This window comes from Ranitomeya imitator, chromosome 2 (genome assembly GCF_032444005.1).
Source record: "Ranitomeya imitator isolate aRanImi1 chromosome 2, aRanImi1.pri, whole genome shotgun sequence".
In the NCBI taxonomy this organism is placed as follows: Eukaryota; Metazoa; Chordata; class Amphibia; order Anura; family Dendrobatidae; genus Ranitomeya; species Ranitomeya imitator.
The window spans coordinates 509,981,334-509,996,106 of NC_091283.1; the positions used below are offsets into that span (position 1 = coordinate 509,981,334).

At 48.1% G+C, this 14,773-nt stretch overlaps 1 protein-coding gene across 5 annotated transcripts in view; it reads left to right on the forward strand.

Moving 5' to 3' along the window:
- Positions 1-14,773, forward strand: part of CACNB1 (calcium voltage-gated channel auxiliary subunit beta 1) — a 186,023-nt gene that overhangs the window by 24,594 nt on the left and 146,656 nt on the right. Inside the window, exon 1 of one of the 5 annotated variants that reach the window (XM_069751675.1) lies at positions 718-802. The exons of the other annotated variants lie outside the window; for them this stretch is intronic. Within the exon in view, the coding sequence (XP_069607776.1) occupies positions 728-802 (75 nt within the window). The 5' untranslated portion in view covers positions 718-727. Of the gene's footprint in view, positions 1-717; positions 803-14,773 lie in introns of those variants that run through there. 5 annotated transcript variants of the gene reach the window in all.

Genomic DNA, 14,773 nt, shown 5'->3' on the forward strand with positions numbered 1-14,773 from the left:
TAGTTTTAGACCACAGCTAGAAGCTATGAATTTACATGCTTGTACATTCGAAAGGCATGTCTAACTCAGTAAGGCTACGTTCACATTTGCGTTGTGCGGCGTTGCGTCGGCGACGCAACGCACAACGCAAATATGAACGCATGCACAAACGCTGCGTTTTGCGATGCATGCGTCGCTTTTTGCATGGTTTTGGGTGCAGGAAAAACTGCATCATGCTGCGTTCCCTGCGCCCTGACGCATGCGCTGCAGCGACGCATGCGTCGCAAAACGCAAATGCAACGCATGTCCATGCGCCCCCATGTTAAATATAGGGGCGCATGGCGCGTGCGTCGCCGCGGCTGCGCCCGACGCAGCCGGGAGCGGCGCAAACGTGAACGTAGCCTAATGGGGTACACGTTGTAACGCATGTCTAGATTGGAGTCAGGACACTAGAAGTGACATACTTTTGAATATGAAAGCTGTAGGGTGATGTATAAGTCTGACAATGGCGTATTCCACAAGATGCATCAACACAGTCCAAGGTGTCCATAGCTTGTGAGCACCGGTTCCCTACCAGTGCCTCCTGGGTCAGCCTTATCCCTTTATAGCCTGTAAGCCCCCTCGCTCGTTTGCATTTCTCTCTGTCCCCCAAACACTGCTAAATATACCCTGTCAGGTTGCAAAGGCTGCAGGATTTCTGTAACCTGAGCCTGAGGCTCTGAGAGACCTCTCCGAGGAGAGGAGCAGAATGTCTGCTCCTGACCCTCTCATCGGGGCTGCTTCCATCATGGACCCTCCACCTAAAGCCCCCCGTCTTCTATTGGTGAGACCTTCATATCTCTGTAGTCTGCATAGATTTTTTTTGTCTAGATTCCTCCTGTCTGTGCATAATCTTCCAGCACTTGTCTCTCTTGTCCCCAGAGGTCTCATTTACTGTCTTGTGTTCTTATTCTTCTATCTGTTCCCTTCCCCAGACAGCTCCCTCTCATAAACTGGTTGTGTGTGCTTATGACATGGGGGAGCTCTCCTCTCCTGGGTGTGTAGGTGCTTTCTGGGGTTATATGTAGGATTTCCTTATTTATACCAACACTGCCTATGCTGTATTATGAATGGGGGTGTAACAGAAGGCCAAGATTGCACATTTACGAATATGAAAAAAATATCTTTTTTGGGGGTATTGACCATACATCACAGCTATATAGTATATAGGGACAACTTTTCTGTTGATTAGTCTTTGGGAAATGCCGGATGAAAGGTTATTGTTTTCTGATGCAGGGCCTGTTACCTGGATAAGCAATGTGCAGATCATTAATAGCAGACTTATCACACGTGAGGCATTGGGTTCACCCAGGCGCTGAGGCATGGACAGAGCTGTGATATGGAGTAGTGTGGGTGCTGCTTAGAAACGCTGCTTTGTTATGTTTATAGGGTATGTATTCTGTAAGGAGTGTTTTGTGCTAATGGTATGCTCAGTGACAATTTTGACAAGTATACAGTCAATCTTGCCCCCTGGTTAGGATGGAGTACTCATTTCATCATTTGTTTAGCAAATGATAACAAAAAAAGTAAAAACACCATTGATTATACAGAGATTTTACAAAATGGTTGAAATGTGGTTAAGCAATTTCTCATTTTATGCTTACGCTGCCCAGTAGCAGCTCAGTTTTCACACCGATCTGGGTGTCTGTGAAAGAGATCGGCTAGCTTTAGTTAAAAAGATAATTCATCTTAAATTTGTCTCATTATTCTGTAGGGTCAGCAGAAAATTCCCGCAACATTGTGATTTACACGTGTCACCCTCAGTTTAGTGAAAAAAAAAACAACATAAAATTTGTATTTCTACCTAGTTATTTAAAGAGAACCTGTCCTAGATTCGTGCGGCCCGATCTGCAAGCAGCATGAATCAGAATTTGGCTGTGTGACCGCAGCCAGGTGTGTTTAAAAGACCATTTACGCCACACGATTATCGCGATGATCAGGCACTCTATATTGGCTGCCGATCACCTGATGACTGAGCAAAATGCTTATTCGCTGGGTGAAATGATCTTTTCAATTGCACAAAAGATCATCGTTCTTGGCAGCCAAACATCCTGTGTAAACTATTACAGATTAGTGATGAGCGAATATACTCGTTACTCGAGATTTCCTGAGCATGCTCGGGGGTCCTCCGAGTATTTTTTAGTGCTCGGAGTTTTAGTTTTTAGTGCCGCAACTGAATGATTTACATCTCTTAGCCAGCATACGTACATGTGGGGATTCCCTAGCAACCAGGCAACCCCCACATGTACTTATGCTGGCTAACAGATGTAAATCATTCAGCTGCGGCAAGAAAAACTAAAACTCCGAGCACTAAAAAATACTCGGAGGACGAGTGATGTCTTCCCCTGAAGTCTCCAGTTGGCTTAAACTATGTTCTCTCTGTAAGGCCGGAGTCACACATGCGAGAAACACGTCCGTGTCTCACATGTGAAAACCAAGCTCTGGCGCCGGCACTTTGGAGCGGAGCGTGCGTCTCCATGTAATGCTATGCAGCCGCACGCTCTGCTCCCAAGTGCCGGCGCCAGAGCTTTGTTTTCACATGCGAGACACGGACGTGTTTCTCTCATGTGTGACTCCGGCCTAAAAGTGAAAATGTTTCCGAGTAAAAGTTACCTGGCTGCACCTGATTCTTACAGCCCATGGTTTTGGCAGCATGAACCTAGTAAAAGCTTCCCTAATGGTACAAAAACAAACTCCTTGGGTCTTTGGGTTAACAGCGCAGCAAAGATTGATTTTCTCTTCCCTTCATACTCACAGGAATCAGGGAGCCGAGATTTATAGTCTTGTTTGCATGATCCTTGCACTGGACAGCTTGGTTGTCCCGTGCTTCCAAACTATCAGAGAAGAAAAGTGTATTTGTTTGGCCGGCGTCACACACCACACATAAAAAATCGGTCTGTTTTTCTCAGACAAGAATCGCACAAATGTTTCATGAACAGTGATCTGTATGTCATCCGTGTGCAGTGCGAGGATGCGATTTTCTCGCACGTAACATCTATGTGACATCCGTATGCCGAGATTTTCTCGCCGGCTTCCAAAATGGACATATAATGGATCCATGGCCTCAAATATTCTTGAAAACATATATGCAGTCTATATATACAGTACAGACCAAAAGTTTGGACACACCTTCTCATTTAAAGATTTTTCTGTATTTTCATGACTGAAAATTGTAAATTCACACTGAAGGCATCAAAACTATGAATGAACACATGTGTAATTATATACTTAACAAAAAAGTGTGAAACAACTGAAAATATGTCTTATATTCTAGGTTCTGAATAACATTTTTGTTACCCCTCATTAAAGGGAACCTATCATATTCCAAAGCACTGTGAACCAACAGATATGGGGTTAATCTGGAGGTTTATAGACTTGAATTGTAAAGGCTGTTGGTCCGGAACAGGACTCTGGTTGTGCACGGTGATGGCAGCATACATGGTTTGTACCAATGTGTCTGTGTATAGACAGGAAAGAATTTCCGTAGTGGCCTAATAACTGCAAGGACGACGGAGGTGTTGTACAAAGGTCATTCCATGCGAACAGTGGCCACTGATGACTGAGGCCTCCCTCCTGGTTTGGTCCTGGAGCCCCCCCCCGGCTACTTGCTGAACATCTTTCCTCTGGTATTTACTTTTACACAAGACCCTGTGTGTTCTGTATTCTGCGGCTCTGTGCCCCGGTCTTCAGTCTTCTCTCTGTAGTATGTTGTGTAGGAGGTACTGTATACAATGTTAGTGCCTCCAGCACAGACTGAGCCCTATGACAAATGTAATGTCATTTGTTACCCGACATCTGCTCACTGTATATGAAGCCCCCTATACTTCCAGGTCTAGTGGAATATTCAGGGTAGTAGTGATTACTCCCATCATTGTCATTGTGTAAGGTGAAATCCAGGAAAAAAACATACAACACAAAATATTTATAGAGATTTTTTTTGTTTATTGGAATAGCAATAAGCAACATTGTAATGAAAATATTACTGGCCCTTTAAGAAATTAAACTATGGTCACAGTGACTCTCAGATTGTCCCCAATGGAGACCACAGAACGAGCTGCGGTCATTGGGAACCACCTGAGAGCCACTGGGACCCAAAGATCCAGAGGAAGGCAAAGAAAACCCCCCAAAGAGTTCTGCTTCAGGGGGAAAAAAATTCCTTCCTGACCCCATTGCTGGCGATCGGATGTTTCCCTGGATCTTGGGTCCTGCTGCATATTGCTGTATATAACATTGGGTTATGTCATGTGAACAGCGACCAAATAGCTGTTGGCTGAACACTTGTCCTATATGATAAAATCTGCGATGGAGGCTCCTAATAGGGTGAATAGAGGTGAAATCAGCCAAATGTGGAGCTGGGAGGCTGGTAGGTAATAAATCATTATCTGTCTTTATAGGAGCGTTTGTTTAACTATATAGGAGGTTACCATTGGTAAAAAAAAATCCACAGAGCTGCTCCGGCTCTGGATCTTCAGCACTTCCTGTGGTCTATTTTGACAGGCTGCAGCGTTGATGGCTCAACTACAGCACAAATGACTGCTGCAGCCAATCACTAAGCTTAGACACTCTGCCAACATGGGCCTCTGAGCCAATTGATTGGCTGCAGAACTGCAGTCATGACGTCACCCCTGAAGCCAGTGACTAAAGATCAGAGGCAGCAGTGAAGGGCCAGAACTGGATCGGCAGGAGGTAGTAAAGCTTCATGTGTTATTATCACACATTACAGTAAAACCCCTTTAACCCTTTAAGGACCGGGCGATGTTTCGGTTTTGTGCTTCCGTTTATTCCTTCCCAAGAGCCACAACGTTTTACATTTTCATGAATGGGGCTGTGTGAGATCTTGTTTTTTGCCCCATTACCGATGTTTATATTAATATTATTTTGGCGTACATATGATGTTCTAATCATGAAAGACTAGTTCTGGCATTTTATTTTCTAGTTAGGCCGTTTACCGATCAGACTAATTTATTTTTTATTATATTTTTTATAGATCTGACTGTTACAAAAGCAGCAATATCACATATGTGTAATTTTTAATTTTTTTAATTTTTCTAAATTTATATTGGGGACAAACCGTTGATTTGAACTTTTATTTTTTTCATATTTTTAAACTTTTTACTGTATTTGTTAGTCCCCTTAGGGGACTTAAACCTGGCATCATCTGATTTTTTGTGCTACATACAGCATTGCTATATATAGCAGAAATCACAATCTCCTATAACAGCAGCCACAGGCTGGCTTTCACAGGAGTGCAGTGGTGACAGTCACAGGGATACTCAGCGGTCACGGGTGCACCGATGAGGGGATAGAACGGTGCGTCCCCCTGCCGGCGAGATTTAAATGCAGCTGTCACAGATTGACTGCGAGATTTAACAGGTTAACAGCAGTTGGTGGATCTTCGCTCCCCCCGTCGCTGTTAGAGGCATATGATGGCTGAATAACACAGCCATCATCTGCCAATTAAGATGTGGTTGGGTGTGCTAGCCCATGTGAAAGGTGGGGAGCCGACTTATGGCGGACATAGCCCATCATAAGTTGTTAAGGGGTTAAGATACATTTCTTAAAGCGTGACTGTCACTGACTGTATTTTCTAGACTACGAGACAACTCGTATATGATGCACTTATTAACAACAAAAATCTTGCTAAATATTGTGTGCGTCTTATAGACCAGAGGCAGCGGCCGATCATGTATGCTTATCATGTATCTGGCAACAGCCACAGCAGATTTCAGCTGATCGTGGGGGTGCCAAGTGTCGGAACCCACCGATCACATACTGATGATCGATCTTACAGTTAGGTCATCAATCCAAGTTCTAAATAACCCCTTTAAGAGAGTTGGGAATGAAGTTACCACCAATGTGGTGGGAGATTAGGGGCCTGAAATGAAGTGACAGGTTGCCTTATACATACATGAACACTCATACACATAGGCCGGGGTCACACTTGCGTGTGTAATGCAAGAAACTCGTTGGGGTCACGCACACACCCATTTAGTGTTGGGGTCATACACACATTCCTTTAGTGCTGGGGTCACGCACACACCCCTTTAGTGCTGGGGTTACGCACACACCCCTTTAGTGTTGCGGTCACACACTTTCCTTTAGTGTTGGGGTCACGCACACACCACTTTAGTGCTGGGGTCATGCATACTTTCCTTTAGTGCTAGGGTCACGCACACACCCCTTTAGTGCTGGGGTCACGCACACACCCCTTTAGTGCTGGGGTCACGCACACACCCCTTCAGTGCTGGGATCACGCACACACCCCTTCAGTGCTGGGATCACGTACACACCCCTTTAGTGCTGGGGTCACGCACACTCCCCTTTAGTGCTGAGGTCACGCACACACCCATTTAGTGTTGGGGTCACACACATTCCTTTAGTGCTGGGGACACGCACACACCACTTTAGTGCTGGGGTCACGTACACACCCCTTTAGTGCTGGGGTCACGCACACACCCCTTTAGTGCTGGGGTTACGCACACACCCCTTTAGTGCTGGTGTCATGCATACTTTCCTTTAATGCTGGGGTCACGCACACACCCCTTTAGTGCTGGAGTCACGCATACTTTCCTCTAGTCCTGGGGTCATGTACACACCCCTTTAGTGCTGGGGTCACGCACACACCCCTCAGGTTCTGGGGTCACGTACACACCCCTTCAGTGTTGGGATCACGCATACACCGCTTTAGTGCTGGGGTCACGCACACCCCTTTAGTGCTGGGGTCACGCACACACCTGTTTAGTGCTGGGGTCACGCACACACCCCTTTAGTGCTGGGGTTACGCACACACCCCTTTAGTGTTGGGGTCACGCACACACCCCTTTAGTGCTGGGGTCACGCATACTTTCCTTTAGTGCTGTGGTCACGCACACACACCTTTAGTGCTGGGGTTACGCACACACCCCTTTAGTGTTGGGGTCACGCACACACCCTTTCAGTGCTGGGTTCACGCACACGCCCCTTTAGTGCTGGGGTCACGCACACACCCCTTTATTGCTAGGGTCACAGACACACAACCTTTAAGTGCTGGAGACAAACACACACCCCTTCCGTGCTGGGGTCACGCACACACCTCTTTAGTGTTGGGGACACGCACACACCCCTTTAGTGTTGGGGTTACGCACACACCCCATTAGTGTTTGGGTCACGCACACACCCCTTTAGTGTTTGGCTCACCCACACACCCCTTCAGTGGTGGGGTCACGCACACACCCCTTCAGTGCTGGGATCACGCACACACCGCTTCAGTGCTGGGATCACGTACACACCCCTTTAGTGTTGGGGTCACACACACATTCCTTTAGCGTTGGGGACACGCACACACCCCTTTAGTGCTGGGGTCACGTACACACCTCTTTACTGCTGGGGTCACGCACACACCCCTTTAGTGCTGGGGTTACGCACACATCCCTTTAGTGCTGGGGTCACGTACACACCCCTTTAGTGCTGGGGTCACGCACACACCCCTTTAGTGCTGGGGTCACGCATACTTTCCTCTAGTGCTGGGGTCATGTACACACCCCTTTAGTGCTGGGGTCACGCACACACCCCTCTAGTGCTGGGGTCACGTACACACCCCTTTAGTGCTGGGGTCACGCATACACCCCTTAAGTGTTTGGGTCACGCACACACCCCTTTAGTGTTTGGCTCACCCACACACCCCTTCAGTGGTGGGGTCACGCACACACCCCTTCAGTGCTGGGATCACGCACACACCGCTTCAGTGCTGGGATCACGTACACACCCCTTTAGTGTTGGGGTCACGCATACACCGCTTTAGTGCTGGGGTCACGCACACACCCCTTTAGTGCTGGGGTCACGCACACACCCCTTTAGTGCTGGGGTCACGCACACACCCTTTTAGTGCTGGGGTTACGCACACACCCCTTTATTGCTGGGGTCACGCACACACCCCTTTAGTGCTGGGGTCACGCATACACCCCTTTAGTGTTTGGGTCACGCACACACCCCTTTAGTGTTTGGCTCACCCACACACCCCTTCAGTGGTGGGGTCACGCACACACCCCTTCAGTGCTGGGATCACGCACACACCGCTTCAGTGCTGGGATCACGTACACACCCCTTTAGTGTTGGGGTCACGCACACACCCTTTTAGTGCTGGGGTTACGCACACACCCCTTTATTGCTGGGGTCACGCACACACCCCTTTAGTGCTGGGGTCACGCACACACCCCTTTAGTGCTGGGGTCACGCACACACCCCTTCAGTGCTGGGATCACGCACACACCCCTTCAGTGCTGGGATCACGTACACACCCCTTTAGTGCTGGGGTCACGCACACTCCCCTTTAGTGCTGAGGTCACGCACACACCCATTTAGTGTTGGGGTCACACACATTCCTTTAGTGCTGGGGACACGCACACACCACTTTAGTGCTGGGGTCACGTACACACCCCTTTAGTGCTGGGGTCACGCACACACCCCTTTAGTGCTGGGGTTACGCACACACCCCTTTAGTGCTGGGGTCACGTACACACCCCTTTAGTGCTGGGGTCACGCACACACCCCTTTAGTGCTGGGGTCACGCATACTTTCCTCTAGTGCTGGGGTCATGTACACACCCCTTTAGTGCTGGGGTCACGCACACACCCCTCTAGTGCTGGGGTCACGTACACACCCCTTTAGTGCTGGGGTCACGCATACACCCCTTTAGTGTTTGGGTCACGCACACACCCCTTTAGTGTTTGGCTCACCCACACACCCCTTCAGTGGTGGGGTCACGCACACACCCCTTCAGTGCTGGGATCACGCACACACCGCTTCAGTGCTGGGATCACGTACACACCCCTTTAGCGTTGGGGTCACGCATACACCGCTTTAGTGCTGGGGTCACACACACACCCCTTTAGTGCTGGGGTCACGCACACACCCCTTTAGTGCTGGGGTCACGCACACACCTTTTTAGTGCTGGGGTTACGCACACACCCCTTTATTGCTGGGGTCACGCACACACCCCTTTAGTGCTGGGGTCACGCACACACCCCTTTAGTGCTGGGGTCACGCACACACCCCTTTAGTGCTGGGGTCACGCACACACCCCTTTAGTGCTGGGGTCACGCACACACCTCTTCAGTGGTGGGGTCACGCACACACCCCTTCAGTGCTGGGATCACGCACACACCCCTTCAGTGCTGGGATCACATACACACCCCTTTAGTGCTGGGGTCACGCACACTCCCCTTTAGTGCTGAGGTCACGCACACACCCATTTAGTGTTGGGGTCACACACATTCCTTTAGTGCTGGGGACACGCACACACCACTTTAGTGCTGGGGTCACGCACACACCCCTTTAGTGCTGGGGTCACGCACACACCCCTTTAGTGCTGGGGTTACGCACACACCCCTTTAGTGCTGGGGTCACGTACACACCCCTTTAGTGCTGGGGTCACGCACACACCCCTTTCGTGCTGGGGTTACGCACACACCCCTTTAGTGTTGGGGTCACACACACACCCCTTTAGTGCTGGGGTCACGCATACTTTCCTTTAGTGCTGTGGTCACGCACACACACCTTTAGTGTTGGGGTAACGCACACACACCTTTAGTATTGGGGGTCACACACACACCCCTTCAGTGCTGGGGACAAACACACACCCCTTCCGTGCTGGGGTCACGCACACACCCCTTTAATGCTGGGGTCACGCACACACCCCTTTAGTGTTGGGGTCACGCACACACCCCTTTAGTGTTTGGGTCACGAACACACCCCTTTAGTGTTTGGCTCACCCACACACACCCCTTCAGTGGTGGGGTCACGCACACACCCCTTCAGTGCTGGGATCACGCACACACCGCTTCAGTGCTGGGATCACGTACACACCCCTTTAGTGCTGGGGTCACGCATACACCGCTTTAGTGCTTGGGTCACACACACACCCCTTTAGTGCTGGGGTCACGCACACACCCCTTTAGTGCTGGGGTCACGCACACACCCTTTTATTGCTGGGGTCACGCACACACCCCTTTATTGCTGGGGTCACGCACACACCCCTTTAGTGCTGGGTCACGCACACACGCTTTTATTGCTGGGGTCACGCACACACCCCTTCAGTGCTGGGATCACGTACACACCACTTTAGTGCTGAGGTCACGCACACAACCCTTTAGTGCTGAAGTCACGCACACACCCATTTAGTGTTGGGGTCACACACACATTCCTTTAGTGCTGGCGACACGCACACACCCCTTTAGTGCTGGGGTCACGTACACACCCCTTTAGTGCTGGGGTCACGCACACACCCCTTTAGTGCTGGGGTTACGCACACACCCCTTTAGTGCTGGGGTCACGTACACACCCCTTTAGTGCTGGGGTCACGCACACACACCTTTAGTGTTGGGGTAACACACACACACCTTTAGTATTGGGGGTCACACACACACCCCTTCAGTGCTGGGGTCACACACACACCCCTTTATTGCATTGGTCACAGACACACAACCTTTAAGTGTTGGGGACAAACACACACCCCTTTCGTGCTGGGGTCACGCACACACCCCTTTAATGCTGGGGTCACGCACACACCCCTTTAGTGTTGGGGTCACGCACACACCCCTTTAGTGTTTGGGTCACGCACACACCCCTTTAGTGTTTGGCTCACCCACACACCCCTTCAGTGGTGGGGTCATGCACACACCCCTTCAGTGCTTGGATCACGCACACACCGCTTCAGTGCTGGGATCACGTACACACCCCTTTAGTGCTGAGGTCACGCACACTGCCCTTTAGTGCTGGGGTCACGCGCACACCCCTTCAGTGCTGGGGTGAAACACACAGCCTGTTACTGCTGCATTTCAGGAGACGTGTACATGTGTGCACACACAGGCACACACACACACAGGCACATACACACATGCATGCCCACTTACCTTCTATGCTGAACCCCAAAAAGTCTTCTCACTTGATACTTACATGTCCTATGATAGTCACTACACCAATCTCAGAACAGCCTGGGGAAGGTCAGGAAGAAGAATAAAATGCAGCTAATAATCATCTGGAGAAATACTTGTGATGATGAGGACACCGTCCACACATCGCACACTGCAGATCTCTTCCTGGCCCTGCTGTGCTGTCTGTGCTGTGCATGATGCTGTGCAGCGAGTCCTCCTCCCTCTCCAATGAGATGCGATCCTCAGGGTTCAGTGAAGAGCTACCTACCTGGACTCGTCCTCTTCAAGCTGTGACACAAGATGGCTCAAGAATAGAACTTTGCACATTCTATAGCAATTGTGATGTCATGTGAGGTCTATGATACCAAGTACTATGATGTCATGCCCCTTGTGATATCATCAGAACTGCCACTGCTGTTTTATGTATCAAGTTTACAATGTCAATAAATTAATTAAAAAAAAACAGACTGCAAATAACCTACAGCCCCATGTTATAATTCGTGACCCCTATTTAAATGAACCTTTATTTTAGTGCATATCACCTACTGCTCTGCGTAAGAGGAAAACATGAGGTTCTATCAGGGCCGGTTTTAGACAAATAGGGGCCCTGGGCAAAAGTTTAAAGTAGTGCCCCAAATGCTATCATATTGCACCATCACACAGAAACATTTATGCGGATACAGTTGGCGGAGGGGCCTGGAGCCAGTGCTGACACCGTGGTCCTAATATTCAGGGGCCTCATATCGGCCAAGTGGTCTGCAACTATTAGCAGTATAGAGAGGCGTTGCTGAGTCAGAAAAGATTGGGGGCCAAATCCCTAAGGCAAAAAGTTGCCCCCAACCCCCTCCTGATTTTTTTTTTTTTTAAAGGGAACCTGTCACCTGAATTTGGCGGGACCAGTTTTGGGTCATATGGGCGGAGTTTTCAGGTGTTTGATTCACCCTTTCCTTACCCGCTGGCTGCATGCTGGCCGAAATATTGGATTGAAGTTCATTCTCTGTCCTCCGTAGTACACGCCTGCGCAAGGTAATCTTGCTTTGCGCAGGCGTGTACTACGGAGGACAGAGAATGAACTTCAATCCAATATTTCGGCCAGCATGCAGCCAGCGGGTAAGGAAAGGGTGAATCAAACACCTGAAAACTCCGCCCATATGACCCAAAACTGGTCCCGCCAAATTCAGGTGACAGGTTCCCTTTAACAGTGCAAATAACACCATGATAACAGTGCAGATAATGCAGATGTCACCTGCAGTCCTATGTAACACCACAGATAACAGTGATAACTCTCTGAGTACAGATAATGTAGTAGATGTCAACTGCAGTCCTATGTAACGCCACAGATAACACAGTGATATGAGTACAGATAATGTAGTAGATGTCACCTGCAGCCCTATGTAACACCCAGGGCCGGTTTTAGACAAAGTAGGGTCCCAGGTAAAAAAATAAAATAAGGCCCCCAATACTCACATATTGCACCATGACACTCAAACATTTTGGTTGTATTTACATGCGCTGAGTTCAGGCCGTTCAATGAGTGTGATCGACAATATTGCAGTCGTTTGGTTCTTGTTTCTCGGCCTCTTTACATTGGCTAATGAAGACTGATGGAGACAGAACACTAGTAGCTCAATCTATCCCTACAGAGTATCATGTTATAAGCAGCAGGGCTGGCGAGTCGGAGTCAGTGTCCATTTGGTGGAGTTGGTATCAAATGAACAGACTCTCACTCCTTAAATGCAGTATATAATTAGAGATGGGCGGACACATGGTTGTTGGGGTTCGGGTGAACAGTTACAAAAAATTTGGGTTTGGGTACCAGAACAGTACCTGGACCCAAACCCCATTCACTTTAATGGGGGACCCAAACATCCAGTGTTTTCCAAGCTGACATGTGCATTACAGCGCAGCAAACACCACTTCTGATCGGTGGTGAAATCATCCCCGCCAGTCAGACAGCCGCAGTTCCCACTCTATCAAAAGACAGTGTGAGCGCTCAGCTGTGATCGGAGGTATAAAGTTTACCTCCGGTCACTGATGTCAGCTGATGGGACTACTGCTCCCATCATCCGACACCCGCTACCGCTAATAACAGCGAGAGCAGAAACGTCTGATGACTGTATTCATTAGCCGGCTCCTGCGCTGTAAATAATTTAAAAAAACTGCGAGGGTCCCAGGTCTTCCCACTTGCCCTATAGCGGTGGTAAGTGGTGTTCATATTTGTGGGGTTGATGTCACCTTTGTATTGTCAGGTGACATCAAGCCCATGGCTTAGTAATGGAGAGGTGTCTATAAGACACCTCTCCATTACTAATTCTATAGTTGTATTGTAAACAAAGACACAGCCAGAATAAAGTTCTTTATCAGAAATAAGACTAAACACAGTTTTCCATTTTTATTTAAAACTAGCAAAAACAGTTATACTCACCCAATGCCTAATTCTACCGAAGCCCTCGCTCTCCTGTAATAAAACTAAACTAAAAAAAACAACAATATCCCTCACCTGTCTGTCGTTCTGTCCCACGCTGTAATCCCTGTCTGGGAGGATAAATAGTTTTCAACCTGGAAGGTACCAAGATGCAGCCGACCCAACTGAGAACCACTGGTAACTAAACTGCTGTGATGATGTCACCGCCGGTTACTGACACTGCACTCACAGCAGCTCAGTCACCAGTGGTTCTCAGGCTGGACAGTAACACGGACTTCCTGGTGAAGTCCGTGTTCGGTGTCCGTGCTCGAACAGTAGGTGTTCAGTACAGATGCCGAACATTACTGTTTGGTTCGCCCATCTCCATATATAATACATTGGGTGCAGGATGTGATGTCATTTTTTCATAGTAATTTGGGAAAGTTATGAAATGCCCAATAAATGTCTGTTCTGTTCCTGATCTAATCTTGGCTTTTAGCTGAGATGAATCTATGCTGCACTTCATGCACATGCTCAGTAGTGACCAGTGCTGTGGAGTCAGGGAAGTTGAGAAGTCAGAGTTGGAGGTTTGGCTCACCAACTCCACAGCTCTGATTAGCAGCACATCTGCAGCTTACACCGGCGATGTGCTGCCGGCTGCCGAGAACAATGATTTATGTTCTGCCATAAACAATCCAATCACCTGATGAATGAGCAGCATTTTGCTAGTTCACTGGATGATTGCCAACATGTTTATATAGAACTTTTGTCTGTGCAGCTGGCATTTAAAAATGCGCGCACACACACACACACACACACACACACACACACACACACACACACACACACACACACTCTATCACTGTGTGTCTACACCCAGCCACCTGCATGTACTAATAACATATTCAAAATATTTATATATATATATATATATATATACACACATATATATAATGATTATATAGCACCATTAATTCCACGGTGCTGTACATTAGACGGGGTTACATCAAAATACAAATATCACTTACAGTAAACAAAACTAACAATGACAGACTGATACAGAGGGAAGGATATATACAGTACAGACCAAAGGTTTGGACACACCTTCTCATTTAAAGATTTTTCTGTATTTTCATGACTATGAAAATTGTAAATTCACATTGAAGGCATCAAAACTATGAATTAACACATGTGGAATTATATACTTAACAAAAAAGTGTGAAACAACTGAAATTATTTCTTATATTCTAGGTTCTTCAATATAGCCACCTTTTGCTTTGACGACTGCTTTGCACACTCTTGGCATTCTCTTGATGAGTTTCAAGAGGTAGTCATTGGGAATGGTCTTCTAAAATTCTTGATGGCATTCCCAGAGATGCTTAGCACTTGTTGGCCCTTTTGCCTTCACTCTGTGGTCCAGCTCACCCCAAACCATCTCAAT